Raw genomic sequence first — 16,446 nt, forward strand, 5'->3', positions numbered from 1 at the left:
GTATTTGAAAGGTGGCAGATTCCTATTGCCTCCCATCTCCGAAGAATTCCTGCATCCAGTGTAGTTTCTGTTGCCTCCTGTATTTTGGGAAATCCTGGAACCTGAAGAAAACTTCTACTGTTATACTGCTGCTGAGAGCCCTAAGCAGACCTGTTGCTACACCCCTACTGAAAGACCTGTGTGATTCCTGCCTTGAACATCTGCCCATCACAGATTGTCTATCAACCTTGCCTGGAGAGACTTCGAGTGACATCTGACTATTCAACTCTGGGACACCTCACCCAACCAAAGAATTTCCTACCAGAATGTGACAAACTGATTTATTTTATTATTCCTCTGTTCCTAAGGAACAGCTTTAGACCAAAACCCTTTTTTTCCCCCAGTTAACCGTTTTTCTGAATGTATGTGTGCGCGCGCGCATGAGGATCGGGGAAATAAGGAGCTTTCATATATATAGATTTATCTCATTAGTGCTTAAGACTTATTATTTTTTTCCTAATAAATGGTTAATGTTGTTTAAAGAAACCTGGTTTGTGTGCTTTATTCTGGGGAACAAATAGAGTCTAATTGGCTATTCTTTAGTAGGCGGAAAAAAATTATTGATATGCTGTGACACGTGGAGAAGTGGGACTGAATTAATAGTGCATTTCTCCCGCCTTAATTGTAACACCATTCACTCTTACATAGTCAAGACAGACAGTACTAATTTTGTAGCTAATTTTGGTGTCGGCCTTCTGTATGGATGTGTCATGAACATGTGCTATGCCGAATGATGATGCTTAATCCATTGGTTGGAAACCTAAATTAAACTTCTAAAAAGCAGCTAAAATGGCCACCGCAATTTGCATTGAAATACCTCACATTCCAAAATATCGAGGTGGAGACGAACATCTAGTTAATCTCCCATCAAAGCAATGGCTTGCTAATTTTGAATGAGCTACCAGTTTTATCTCCCTTGACAAGACATTCAAAGCCATCTTGGAACATTGACACCAGTGGAGACGAACCTCAAAGGGTAAACTTAGAAACAATGGGTCCAGAGAGAGATTGGAATTCTTAAGAGTTGAACTAATCAAGATGCAAAAGAGAGAATACATTGGACAATCATGTGACAGTCTCTCCATTTGTGTGAAAACTTGGAGTTTCTTTTGGCTAGACCACACAAGCACCTGCTTTTGACCAGTGCAGGACCCAAGTGAGGATCTCTCTCTCTCTCCAGGCAACACTGTAAATTTTAACCCTGCCTGCAGGCTACAAAACATCCAAGTCTATCACTGTTGCAGACAGAGACTCCGGGCAGTAAACCATCTACATAACTGTCTCTAAGAAAATCCTGAACCAGGTGGCCACCTCTACCAGCCAGAAACCTCAGGACGACGAGTTCAGCTGGAAGACTCCACAATCCATCAGTTCTGATGAAAGATCAGAGACCTGAAACGTTAACTCTGCTTCTCTCTGCACAGATTCTGCCTGATCTGCTGAGTATTGCCAGCACTTGCTAGTTTTATTTCAGATTTCCAGCATCTGCAGTATTTTGCTTTTATTATACCAAACTCCACAGACTGTATATTCTTTTATTTGTTCTGGACTCTAATCCAACCAATCTATTCTTCTTCATTCTGTAACCTATTTGTGTGTATGAGATTCTTGCGTGTGTGCGTGAGAGAAAGTTGGAGAGTGGCTTATTATTTTACTTAGATCAGGTTTTGGTTTTAAGTACAATAAACTAACGTCTTTCTTGTTTAAACTCAAGAAAGCTGGTCCGATTAGTTCTTTTATGATCATAGCACCTAAAAGGGTTAAACCCTCACTGAATTGGTAAGAATGTCCACTGTTTAAAGAAATAAACCCTGTTGCGGGCAAAGAGGGGAGCCTTTCGGCCCCTCCTCACCTGATCATAACAATAGCGCAGTGGTTAGAACTGTAGCCTCACAGCTCCAGCGACCCGGGTTCAGTTCTCGGTACTGCCTGTGCGGAGTTTGCAAATTCTCCCTGTGACCGTGTGGGTTTCCACCGGGTGCTCCGGTTTCCTTCCACAGCCAAAGACTTGCAGGTTGATAGGTAAATTGGCCATTGTAAATTGCCCCTAGTGTAGGTAGGTGGTAGGAGAATGGTGGGGATGTGGTAGGGAACATGGGATTAATGTAGGGTTAGTATAAATGGGTGGTTGTTGGTCAGCACAGACTCGGTGGGCCAAAGGGCCTGTTTCAGTGCTGTATCTCTAAAATAAAAATAAAAAATAAAATGTATATCAGAAAATGTGATCTTAGCATGAGCCTGACAGCAGATATGCCGATTGCTATATTTTTGGGTTCATCACATTTAGAATTTTATAAGCAAGCCCTACCATGAGTAATATTCCTTAATAGGCATTTGCTCATACTGGCCACAAAATCACTTTAAAGGCATTACTTGCCACAGTTTAAAGGAGCATTGCTGTGGTTGTTAATAATGGGGAAGGAATACAAAGTAATATTTAACCTTCAGCAATGCCAACTATGTAGCATGCATACACAATGTGTCTTGATTTTCTGATGGCACAATAGAAATATTACTTAAAGTGTACCTGAGGAGGCAGTTGCTTTTCCCAAGACGTAGAAGATCAAGGAATAGTACAGCACAGAATGGCCATCAGGTAGCAAGATGACTGAGCAAGAGTAGCTGGTAAGAGGTGGAGGTGCATTTAAGTGCCAACAGTGCTGTTCGGTGAATACAGCTGCAGTGCCACAAAAAGTTTAATGACCTCAACAGATGTGCCAAGGTAGGAGACCCTGCTCTAACCTTGCATTATTGCAATACATTAAATATGCATGGCATTGACAGTTACCTACCACCCAATTTTACAGTACCCACAGAAACCTTTCCTCTCATGGCGTACACCACCCATCAATCTAATTCTGCAAAACAGTAACACAGGTACATCAACCCCAAAGGGATTTCAAGAGCAAGGTTGAGAACAGTGTAGTAGGTGATAGAGCACAAGCAAGCAGATGATGATGAAAAAGGAGGAAAAGCTATCTATTAACTGGAGCCAAACAGCTCAGCTGATGAGGGAGCTCGACCTGATTTTAAAATAACAATGCTTTCTGAACATCAAAGTGTCCGGGGCCATTAGAGAGTGCACCTGGCAACATTCATACAGCACATGGTGCCCAAGGTGCAGAACCCCATAACCTGCACATGTGCTGTGTCACTGCATGGAATTAAAACACCATAAAGAGTTTGAAAGCCCGAAGGGCATTTTCAGCAGAACCTTCCATGGCAGAAGCATAAAGCCACTTGTTTTAACAGTTATGAACCCTCACAACTACTAGCTTAGAGTCCATGCACTCCAATGTCTCTTCTTCCTTGAACAGGCTTGGAGATTGCTTTGTGAGAGCTATTTTTAGGAGTTTCATTAATCTCATTGCCACCAGTTTTGCTATCCTGCAGATCATGTTGTCAAATTGCTGGGACAAGAATGGCCACAAATGGTACTGTTTATCTCTCAAATAACAACAAATTAGCACTTTTCTGCTGCTCCCCAGTAATGATTGCACATGTGTGAAAAAGCAGACAGGGCCTTGGTGGCCAAAGTGGCACTTGGGTAATACAGCACATCAAGGGGAAGAACTGAGGTGGCAAACAACAGCAAGATAAACAGACCACATATAGGGAAATAAAACTTGGCTGGACTTCAATAGTGCTATGCCCAGACAGTGTCCTTAGTATGGTATTGATTACTATATCATTAGCCGCCAGAAGTTATGCTCGGCAAGTCTACAGGAGTTGGGAAGTATGTCATCGGAGCTAAAACAAACCCAACCAGTACAACTGACTAAGTGATACTGGTGCAGCTTGGGGCATTGACGTCAATGGGGAGCAACAGCGGGCAGGGAATGAGTGGGCACCCGATGCAACATCACCCATTTTATGCAATCATTGAAAGTTAAAATTACTGCTACTGGATAATGCAAGAATGGTAATCAAAAATATTCAAAACACTTATTTTTCCATTTCTTTCTTTGAAAATTCGTGTCTAATGCGATAGTAGCTGACACCAGTGTCTCTTTAATCCTACTGCAGTATAAGTCAGTCCCTGCCTCACTGTGACACAACTGTGAGGTCAGTCACATGCCATTGTACTTGAATGTCGAGTGGCAGATCATCAGTTAGACGCCACAGCTTGCGATTTATTCTCTGACAGTTCATTCTTCTTTCTGTCAAACTATTCCCTTTTGCTTTCACTGGAGCCACCTTCCTAGACTCCTCTCTGCTAACTCTGGCACTGTTTCACAACTAAGAACATTTCTGAGCCAAAGCCTGCTGTGTCAATCCCTCTGCGCTGTTGGGGATCATGTGACATTTATCTTCATTGGTAACAATTCACCATGGGAAACATGTTCCTAGTTACTTTGAAGTCTCTTGGTTCGGCCTCGGTAGAATTTTCATAAAGTATTCACTATACTATTCCACATTCCTGATGCAGAAGGATCAAAAGGTTTCTGGAGCAGTTAGAATTGTAATTATTTTCTCAGTTATCTAACAGTTTTCAATGCCCCTTGAAATTCTCACTTGGACAAAACCACCTTAATTGTACTTTTTGAAAGAAATTCACATAGACACGATGAACACAACATTTTGAGATGTTTGATTAACAATCTTCAGAAAGGTAGTAAGACTCTTTACACACTAACATGGTAACTGTCATTTTACAATAAGCATTTCAAGAGAATGTCAATTGTCAGATACTCTGTTCATAAACATGCAGTTACAATCATGCATACAGCCAGTTAAGCAAATGGGCAATGATGTATCAAAATATTTCTTTAGCACCCTATTCCACAAAATAAGCATGAGAAACCACCTAAGGTGTTCTTAAAAGGTTTTCTAAATTGACAGTGTGGCCCTGTAATAAGGATTGTTTTTCTTGGATTAAACACTATGGCCACATTATATGCTGTTTCTTCAGACACCATAGGTATCTGCAAAGCTGTCAATCTTGGACTCCCTGTGGTCACTGCAATCTCCCATGACCTTTGTAATGAGTGGGTAGCACATACTGCTGCAGGCCAAGGGCTGTATCTTAGGCACCAAGCAGTGCAAGTGTTACCTCATTAGATGTGTCTTCTAGCCTGCTCTGGTAATCTGTCAAGGTATGTCTCAAATTCTCAAGGACAACAGAGGGGCTTAAGGGTTTTTCTTTGTCCTTGCGACTGCCTGAAGAAGGAAAAGGGGAGACAAGTAAAGCTTTTCAATATTGTATTATAATGCCACAGCTAGAATCCTCAGCCAGAAAGTAGATACCATGCCTAAAATAACTAAATTTCATAAACAACTTACAAAATGAATCAATATCAGTCTCTATTAGTATATTTATAGATTTACTGAACAGGGAGATATTGCATACTTAATGAGTCAGAAGTTATGAAGAGCATACAGAGTATCAAGGATTCCACAACAAGCAAAACACACAAAAGAGTTAATACTTAAACAGTCAGGTTTTCAATAAATCAATCTGTTAACCATGCATTGTTCAGATTTCCTCCCTGCAGCCATTCACCAAAATGTAATATTTCTATGTTAATGTCACCCAGAAATTGCTAAAAATGATATAATTCCTATTATTTTCTTATAATTTTGTATTTATGGGATCAGGTATTCATTGTGATATTACATCTCTGATTTGCAAAGTTAAAAACTTTGCATTGCTAATCTATTTAGTCAACCTAACCTGATGAGCAACAGTTATTTTTCATGAATGGGGCAAGAAAAAAATTGTTGTTATGCAAAATAGACAGATGGTCAGAGGAAGTTGCAACTTTGTGTACTTTTGGCACATTTGGCATAATCCCAATTTATATCAATAACTTGCCCATTTCCTGATCCTGTTATTATTTACATAAATTTCCTATGGTACTTGAAAAGGTTTGAAAAAAATAGCAAAAGGAATTTTTTTCCCCCAGTAACTTGTAGTTATATAATGCTTTTAACACAGTAGAACATCAGTGGCGCAGTGGTTAGCACCGCAGCCTCAAAGTTCAGTTCTGGGTACTGCCTGTGCGGAATTTGCAAGTTCTCCCTGTGTCTGCGTGGGTTTCCGCCGGGTGCTCCGGTTTCCTCCCACAGCCAAAGACTTGCAGGTTGGTAGGTAAATTAGCCATTGCATATTGCCCCTAGTGTAGGTAGGTGGTAGGAGAATGGTGGGGATGTGGTAGAGAATATGGGGTTAATGTAGGATTAGTATAAATGGGTGGTTGTTGGTCGGCACAGACTCGGTGGGCCGAAGGGCCTGTTTCAGTGCTGTATCTCTAAATAAAAAAAAAATTAAAGAAATAATCCCAACGCCCTTCATACGAGTGTTATCAAACAAAATTTGACATTGAATCATGTAAGGAGATATTAGGGAAGATGGCTAAATGCTTGGTCAAAGGGATAGGTTTTAAGGGAGCGCCTTAAAGCAGGAAAGAGACGTAGAGAGGAAGAAAGGTTTAAGGAGGTAATTCCAGAGCATAGGTCTTCAGCAGCTTAAGACACGACCGCCAGTGGTACAGCAAGTAAAAATCGGGAAAGCGCAAGAGCCAGAATTGGAGGAGTGCAGATATATCAGATGGTTGTAGGGCAGGAGAAAACTACAGATGACACAAAACTGGGTGGGAGGGTAAGTTGTGAGGAGGATGCAGAGAGGCTTCAAGGTGATTTGGACAAGTTGAGTGAGATGGCAGATGCAGTATTATGTGGATAAATGTGAGGTTATCCACTTCGGCAGCAAAAACAGGAAGGTAGATTATTATCTGAACGGCTGTAAACTGAGACAGGGGACTATGCAACGAGACCTGGGTGTTCTCATACACAAGTCGTGAAGGTAAGCATGCAGGTGCAACAGGCAGTAAAAAAAGGCCACACCTGGAATATTGTGTGCAGTTTTGGTCTCCTTAAATGAGGAAGGATGTTCTTGCTATAGAGGGAGTGCAACGAAGGTTTACCAGACTGATTCCTGGGATGGTGGGACTGACGTATGAGGAGAGATTGAGTCGGTTAGGATTATATTCACTGGAGTTCAGAAGAGTGAGGGGGGATCTCAGAGAAACCTATAAAATTCTAACAGGACTTGACAGGGTAGATGCAGGAAGGATGTTCCCGATGGTGGGGGAGTCCAGAACCAGGGGTCATAGTCTAAGAATATGGGGTAAACCATTCAGGACTGAGATGAGGAGAAATTTCTTCACCCAGAGAGTGGTGAACCTGTGGAATTCACTACCACAGAAAGCAGTTGAGGCCAAAACATTGTATCTTTTCAAGAAGGAGTTAGATATAGCTCTTGGGGCGAAAGGGATCAAAGGCTATGGGGGGGAAAGCAGGAACAGGTTACCTGAGCTGGATGATCAGCTTAATCAGGAGCCAAGTTAGGTCAGTGAACACAGGGGTAATGGGTGAACAGGATTTGGTTTGAGTTAGGATATGGGCAGGATGACCTCAAGTTTGTGGAGGGTGGAATATGGGAGTAAGGCCAGGAGCACGTGAGAGCAGTCAAGCCTAGAGGTAACAAAGACATGGATGAGGGTTTCAGCAGCAGATAAGCTGAGACAGTGGCAGAGTTGGGCAATGTTACAGTTTTGGAAATAGGTGGTTTTGGTGATGGCACGGATGTGGTCGGAAGCTCATCTCAGGGTCAAATACAAGACCTTGGTTGCGAACGGTCTGATTCAGCCTTGGAAGGTTACCAGGGAGAGGGATGGAGTCACTGGCTAGGGAGTGGAGTTTGTGGCAGGGATCGAAGACAATGGGGGGAATTTTATGCTGGCAGCAGGGGTCTTGATGTTGAGAAACCAACACCTAGATCCCCACGTTACCTCTTTTCCGGAAGGTTCGCCGAATTCACTGTCAATCAGGCACTTAAGTGGTGAGCGGCAGGCCTTCCACAGGATTTAGGACCCCATCACCGGACGTCCCACCCTTGGAGAGTTGCTGGCCAATCAGAGGCCGGAAGCTGCAGCACCACCTCGGAGGCGGTGACTGCTGCTGTAGCAACCTTACACGAGGAGCGTTGCTGGAACCAGGTAGGTCAGGGCGGGGGGTTCTCACGGGGTGGGGGTTGTTGCAGGGGATGGCTTTCAGCAGGACCCCCCCCCTCCCCCCCATTTCCAATGCTATGTGCCTTTGAACAAGGGACCCCACCTACCGCGCCCGCACCCCCCCCACCCCCCGACCCCTGGAGCCGGGAAGTAGCCTGCACCATTTTTTGTGCCATGCTTGTTGCATGGGTAATTGCGGCTATGGTGCAAAGAGGCCCTTAATTGGGGTTTAACTACCAGTTAAGGGCCTCAAATGGCAACGGGAAGGCGGTTCACAGGCCTTCCCACCAGGGACGAAATTTTGGTGGAGGCGGGATGGTGGCAGGAACAGCCCCCCGCCACCACTCCACCCAATTTTATACTCTTCCCGCCTCCAAATCTGCTGCAGGGGAGAGCATAAAATTCCCCCCAATGGCTTTGTTCTTCCAAATATTTAGTTGGAGCAAATTTCTGTTTCCAAATATGAAGTATGCATGGGTGGAGTGCATTATCATGCACAGGTATGATTTCAGGAAGCAGTAGTGTGTCCCTTCAGTATGCTATGTATCAGTTGAGATTTCAAAATAAGCAAAATTGCTGTGTTTTATCCTGGTATATTCATGCAATACGAGGGAAGAAACAAATCTAGCGCTACACCCACAGATGCTACAATTCTTTTTGGTGCTTAAAAGGGTTTGAGATATTACTGAGAAAATATGCTGTAACTAAAATGTTAAATTGCCTACTTTAAGCATTACCGTTCTCACTCTTCGAATGTAGTTTAGCCTCCTCATAAAACTGACTACTCTGATGTCATATAGAGTTTAGCACCAGTCATTTTCGTAGTTTTGTTCAAATTTGTTCCAAATCACATCTCAATTATGAACCAGAGGAGGCACAGATGGCGAGTTGAATAACAAAGGGGTTTAAACAGGCACGTTAACAGTTAAGTCCCAAATGGCACCAGATAAGACAAAGAATCCCTAACTCTTATGTATATGTTATGTATATATTAAGGTCTGCATCTATCAGCAAGTATTCTGGATGTTCCATCTGAATTGTGTTACCATCTTGAAATTTCACCTGCGATAAAGAGTTCAGGAATGAACACAAAGCTTTTTATCCCACTAAATCTGAAATGGATACCAAGGTCCAAAAATACAACCTGTACCAGAGAGACAAAAGTTATTTGCTATGAACAATCTCCAACTGTACCAGTAAATCACTCCTTTGAAATCTTCCCTGCAGTCTTCACAACCATCTATTTGATGAGTTAAAGGCCCCGATTTTGTTGTACAAGTAATGGTGAAGCTTTCAACACTCAGTTTTACTGAAGAGTAAATTAGGGAACAGCATTCAGCGACCACAGAGTAGTTAAACACATATCAGAAAGTTGTCGTTTGAGTTGCCCTGCTCCTCCAGATGCTTCGCTATGTTGGTATCTTGCTGAGAGACTAACCATTGAATTACATGGAAGAGAGGGAGGCTGGGGTACTTACATGATAGATACCCACAAAAGTTGTTGGAAAGGCCAGGACATGTCCATTCCAGTGAAAATATTTTTAATGGCACGATCCAGTGAAGTCCAGACCAATGCTTGATACACCTACAAATTTGGAATTTGGTTCCTCAGTCTTAAGCTAGTCAGTTCTAGGAACAGCAGTAACAATGAGATGGGAAGGTGGTCTTTTCTGGGCCCTTGCTTCTTTCTTGCTTATTTCATTTAAATTGGGGAATTAAACTTCCTCTGGATATAAACAGCTGCCTCAAAAGGCTAGATGTCAACTAATACCCCAAAGATAGTGCATATTTCAATTAAAATAGAATTATCCATTTACTTAAACAGAGCTGACATTCAACTTCACAAATGTGCATTTATAAACACAGGAGACACGAATAAAAGGAAGCCATATTTGACTAAATAAATTACATTATAGGTAACAAAATATTATAAAGAACAATCAAACATAATACAGTGGGACCCCATTTAAAAGAAGACTTTTTAAAAAACCTATTGAGAATCTAAAGGCTTGATATCATCATGGTTGAAACAAAGTATGAAAATATGAGACAAATCAGCTGATGCAATGCTCGAAGAGTACAGCAAGAGGAAAAGACAGATAAGAAATTCCACAGTATAGAGATCTTGAGGGAAAAAAATATTAGATGAGTCTTGCTTTCAAAAAAGCAGTGTATTTTTTGCATGTTGAAAGGAGGAAGAGCATATTTTGAATTTAGAAAGAGAGGGTAAAATTGATAGCAACATGGGGCATAGTAATATTTACACTATTTTGTTATTGCTAATTAAATTTTAGTCAAATATGCCTTCCTTTTACTAACAGGAGCACTGACCACATAAAGACAATAAATCTGTCAGAATGCGATCAGAGGCCAGATAAGAGGAATATCCCAGTAGACAAGTTTTTTTTTCTGTGTTCCATCCAGGATTGAGAGCTGCCAGATACAGAATAGTGCTCAAGTGTTGATTAAACATGGGTTTTTTGGAGTCTGGAATGGAAAAGTGGTATTTGGCCAGAAGGATGAAACCAAGCCTCCTGGAGGCTCCTTTAGCACCAAGATATGGGAGTTCACTGGCTTCCATTTCCTCAAATGCCTCAAATTTAAAATTCTTATTTGAGTGTTTATGTCCCTCCATGGACTCACCCCTCCCTATGACTATAATTTCCTTTGGTCCTAGTGCACCTGAACTCTCCATTCCTGACTCAAGGCCCTTAAACATCCTCCTTCACCCCCTTTTACTCCACCACCAGCAGCTGCTGCCTAGGCCCCACACTCCAGAGTTGCCTCCCTAAACAGTTGCTTCTGCATATCTGCCTCGTTTTCTAAGGCTAAGATTTCTTCAAATCCATCTCTTTAGTCAAGCTTTTGGCCGCCTGCCTTAATCATTCCTTTTTTCTATGTTAAAGGTCCTAAATAAAAGCAACTTATTTTTATCTTGAGAATGTGATAAACACAGTACGAATGTGAATTCCTTCTTCCTTAAATTCAATGAATCCATTCACAACGGTTGTAATTTTAAAGTTACAAGCAGTTTTCTTTGTTTTGAATCTAGCAGGATTGAGCTTTGAATAAACAGAAAGTGTGTGCAGGTAGTGGGAAAGGGAAATCATGATGGATATAGGCATTGCTTTCCCGTATAGTACAACTTCTTTCCTGTCAGCATTTACAGTAATCTTGCAGAGAACATTAGGAATGACCTTGCACCAATGAAAATAATCATTAATAATTACTAAGAGGATGATACTACTGATGCTTGAAAGGATAGGACAGCTTTATCAGTAATTATAAACTTAATCTACTGGCTTAAATTTTAAATGGATAGGGTGCAAAAACTACCTTCCAAATGAATTAATATAGATTAGATTAGATTAGAGATACAGCACTGAAACAGGCCCTTCGGCCCACCGAGTCTGTGCCGAACATCAACCACCCATTTATACTAATCCTACACTAATCCCATATTCCTACCAAACATCCCCACCTGTCCCTATATTTCCCTACCACCTACCTACACTAGTGACAATTTATAATGGCCAATTTACCTATCAACCTGCAAGTCTTTTGGCTTGTGGGAGGAAACCGGAGCACCCGGAGAAAACCCACGCAGACACAGGGAGAACTTGCAAACTCCACACAGGCAGTACCTGGAATCGAACCCGGGTCCCTGGAGCTGTGAGGCTGCGATGCTAACCACTGCGCCACTGTGCCGCCCTTAAATATAATAGCTTAATTTGACAGATAATCAACTAGAAGAAAGGTTTAATCAAAATCATCACATTTTATCAGATATGGTACATTTTTTAAATATTAACTAGATTTGCAGCCTTATATGAATGAAAAATAATTGGAGACAAGTTGAAAACAATATTTACTTATTGAGCTGACCTGCCAAATAGAAGGACACAGTGACTTCATAATGTCACAAGGCATGAATAAATGTAGCTGCTTTCATAGGCTTTACTGCATGGACTGTATCATTTTTTAAGGAACTTCTTGGCACTTTGAAACAGATAGCCCAATCTTCTAAGTAACAGAAATATGTAACATTCCTGGTCTAATTTTTCCATTCCTCTTAAACAGAGAACCCCTAGCTGTGAAGCACAAAGAGAGTCTGTTGGAAGGAACGAAGATGCCCCAAAGTGACATGTATAAGCATGTGGTCTTGCATCAGTCCAAGTTAAGATTTCTCAAAGTCCACAAGGATACGGTTCCTAAAAGATGGGATGACCTGACTGGACTGCAGTCTTCAATCTCTATTCATAGCTATCTAAATAAATATAAACATCACAAGGATAAGTACAGATGTCGGGAGCCATTTGGCCCATCTCATCCTTTCTTGGAAACCCACAGATAATTATCAAGCAGGAAACATGACTCTCTGCCACTTAACTAGTTACAAAACAGCAGTTGATTAAAAAGAACAACTGATGTTTTGTGGGGTTTTTTGGTGAATTAGCTACTTAGTTTGACTTCAGAATGAATTTTCTTAATGACTGCTAATCACTGGTAACAGACTCAAAAATAATATCGGGATGGTATTTGGTGATGTGAAACTTAATATTTCAGTTATTGTAGTCTACTCTTACTTTAAGGTTGCTTACTTTAAATTAGCTGAAGGGTACTGTGGTTTGTGGTTATGTTACTGAATAGTAATCCAGAAGCCTGGACAAAACAAAACATTAAATTTCAACTTTGTTGTGTTACATTGTTTAAATCAAAATGTTGGATAATTCTATTTATTAGCAAACAAAATAACAAAATTATGTATGCCCTGGTATACAGCTAATGGCATTAAATGCAGCATTACCAGATTTTATTGGTCATGTACAATTATTCTATCACTGTCTTATAACTACATCACAAGTAAAGTAACTTGACAAACTGTTCAATCCAAAAGATATGAAAATGCTGGTTTCAGCAAATAAGAGAATTTAGATCAAAAATAAATAAATGGTTTCAAAAAAGATTTAGTCTTTAAAAATCACCAATAAAAATGGTAACTTTAGGAATACTCCATTCAGTGGCACTCAAATCACTAACCTTGAATAATCATCCTTAATATTATGGACTGTGGACTATTTTACAAAAATGTGTTATAATTCACCTCGGGTTGGCTGGTCTCCGTGAAGACGACTTCATTTTGACTTCAATTCGAAGGCAATCCAAACAATGGGGAATAAGGAGAGCCAAGGTTAAATGACAAAACATCACACTTCTGCACCTAGCCCCGGAGATGTAATTAAAGTGGAGCTCCCAATCAGTAGGCCACCCAACCACTGTATGCTGGATTTGAATTTTTTTTAAAAATCATATTATAGGGTTGGTATTTTACTGATGAAGGCAACAATCTTTTCCTGGAACATTCCTTTAATTGCACAAACACAAAGAATCTTGATTTAAGTAAACTCTCAGCAAATATGAAAAAGACAGATTCCTCACTGTAGCATGTACCTTGACTGCAGCAGTGTCCCATTGTCTCCTCGGATTTAATACTTCTGAGACTAGGAGCATGCTCTTTGCTGCAAAAATATTCGCTATATCTAACCACATGCAGTTACTAATGAAAAAGTCTGTTTAATGCATTATAGGTTGCTTCCAACAGAACCCTTAGACGGTACATCCAAAAAATTACTGCATTAAACCACAAATGATCTACTGAAATGTAAATATTCACCAGAACATAAAAAGAATGTTTCATCATGGTCTATCATGGAAAAGCTTTTCAATGCTCCACATACAGCATTCACTTCTATTATTTTTAAGTGTTGAGATAACAACACTCTTTGTTGTCCTAAATAACCTTCCTGAGTTGGCAACTACTAAGTTGCTTGAGATGCTACAGCATTTTGGCTCGAGTAACATCAAAAAACATCTGGTTCCTTTCCAGGTATTTTACTTATAAATCTGCGAGGGGCTCTGTTCCCTGCAGGAATTATAAGCCAGCAAGCTTGCTCTTTACTGCCTGTCAAGCTGACCCTGGCACTTGTAAATCAAGCTCTGGCACACCAGCACCAGGCCCACATTCTGTCACCTTTTCTCAGCCTGCTTGGCCACTGCACTGCTGTGAAGACCACTCTTATCTTGTCATCAGATCATAGCATGTTGAGAAGAGGGATTACAGAGGCATCTGCAAAATTCCCACAATGCAGTGGCTCTTGGAACACTGACAGCTGCATCTGTCATTTCATAATGTCAACTAACCTGACGTTCGTAGGCCTGACACAGCAAAATTGTCCAAAAGGAGTTCCAGCTCTCTCATGCTGCCCCCATATGTCTCTTCCAGGAAAGCCTGCCGCTTTTTTGCCTTGTAGGAAGATAATTAAAATGTTACTATGCTTCTACACATAAGGATCCAATTGTATTTACAGATTAAAACATAACCAAAAATGGAAACATTCAACAGGAGAGACAAGCAAATAAATTATCTAATAGGCATGACCTCACTTGGTTAAAGTAATAAAATAAACACATATGCAGATACATATATAACTAAAAAACAGAAAATCTGTACAGTGTAATCATTAAAAGAGTTAATAATTTATCATGAATGTAGCACAGAAATAGCTCTGTACATTTATCTTTAGTCACAGCAAGTGGAACAGCATGAACATTTAATTTCAACATCAAAAGAATATCTGGAGAAATATTTGCTTCCCCTGGAAGTGAAACAATTAATGCTCCTGCTCTGGTACAATATTTCAAAAGCAGAACAAACTTACTTAAATTTCACCAATAAAATACATAACCTTTATTAAATTAGAACAGGCCATTCTGATGATGATATATGTCAAATTATTTATGGACGTAGCAATCCTGTACTACTCTGCTTGTCTTTTTTTTTTAAATAGCACCCATCATTGTTCAAAAATGTAAATTCCAGAAATCTATACTCATACCAAAATCAGTGCCTAAAATTCAGCCACATTAAAATAAAATGAACTAAATGTAAAATATATACACTGGTTAAACAGTGAAATAAATGAAGCTAGTAAAGACTCTGTACAGCCTTTCCCAATGGAAGCACAGGTGAGCAAGTTGCAGACAGTTCTGTGTCTCCGCTCCAAGAGAAGGTATAGTTATTACTGGGCAGGGTGACCTATGCAAATATTTTCCTCCCACAGCAAGTTATTCTACTTGTTGCTCAAAGAGTCAACAGAAAAACACAATACAGAAGCGTAACTAACAAATTCAATGCTAAAAACAGGCTTGTAACAAGATCCCATAACCACAAAGGCAAAAGCAAGTTAATTCATCATACTATTATGTAGTCATTCTCAACTTTGCAGCAAATTTCTAGCACAAGCTATTAAAAGTTGGAGTGTATCTAAAGCAAAGCTAACCATAATAGTCCTCTTAAACTTAAAAAATAAACCATGGCGAATAAAACGCAATTTAACCAATGTTATCATTGTTTTTTGAAAGAAAAGTTAAAAATTTACATAATCTTACCTCTCATTTAAAATCCTCATTCTTCACCACAATCACCACCTCCATCACCCTGGCAAGTGCCATAAAAATGCTGCCACCGAGCTATCTACGCTGCTTTCCTCCCTCAGCCTCTATACTGAGCAATTTCTCATCCTCAGTGATTTCAACCTCCATATCAATTCATCATGCTCTCTCTCCGAGTTTACTGGCCTCTTATCCTCCCTTAATCGCTGCTTCCATATAAACTCCTCAACCACTGCCTTGACCTTTCCATCTCACATGGCTTTGCTACTCCCATCATATCAATTCCAGATAAGGGCATCTCTGATCACTTCCTTTTATAACTCTCCACCCACAAGCCCCTTACCCTTCTGAACCCCATTTACTTCTGTATCCGCCCCTGGAAGAAACTCACAATCCACATATGAAATTCTAACTGTCTCGCCTTTGGCGCTTCGTTTACCACATTCTGCACAGCTACCAATCTGCTCAACCACACCCTTACCTCCATCCCATTAAAGCCATTACTCTCTCTTGCCCTAGCCATTCCCACTGGTGCGGCTCTCATCTCCTCTCCCTTAAGTCCAGGGATGCGGACTTAAATGGATATGGCAGAAAAGTGGTTTAGCCATTCATTGCAAGGTATGCTTAGTCCTGCTCCCCTTTAATGGCTTTGGTCTTCCAAATATTTAATTCCTAGCTTCACCCCACCACCCCCCCACTTCCTACCAAGTCAACCAAATCTCAAGTATTTACTCACATATCTTTTCACTATATACATTTCCCCCTTTTCCCTGACTGTAATATATTGATTCACCTCTTATGGCTCAGTTTGAAAGAGGACCCACACTCAAAATGTAAACTTGTCCATTTTCTCCACAGCAACTGAGTGACCTGCTGCGTGTTTATAACATTTTCTGTTTTTGTTTCATAAAAGTATGAAACTTATTTTCTGTAGCAAATG

General features: G+C 40.6%; 1 protein-coding gene across 6 annotated transcripts in view; it reads right to left on the bottom strand.

The window, feature by feature from the left end:
- LOC137369376 (coiled-coil domain-containing protein 171-like) overlaps positions 1–16,446 on the bottom strand; it is a 285,974-nt gene that overhangs the window by 199,874 nt on the left and 69,654 nt on the right. For all 6 annotated transcript variants that reach the window (XR_010974938.1, XM_068030508.1, XM_068030505.1 and 3 more), the window contains 2 exons: positions 14,256–14,358; positions 5,093–5,199 (listed from right to left, as the gene is read on the bottom strand). Coding sequence is in view for 5 of the 6 variants with exons in the window: in XM_068030508.1 (XP_067886609.1) it covers positions 5,093–5,199; positions 14,256–14,358 (210 nt within the window). In the remaining variant the exon portion in view is untranslated. The remainder of the gene's footprint in view (positions 1–5,092; positions 5,200–14,255; positions 14,359–16,446) is intronic.

Source organism: Heterodontus francisci, chromosome 4, assembly GCF_036365525.1.
Source record: "Heterodontus francisci isolate sHetFra1 chromosome 4, sHetFra1.hap1, whole genome shotgun sequence".
Classification (NCBI taxonomy): Eukaryota; Metazoa; Chordata; class Chondrichthyes; order Heterodontiformes; family Heterodontidae; genus Heterodontus; species Heterodontus francisci.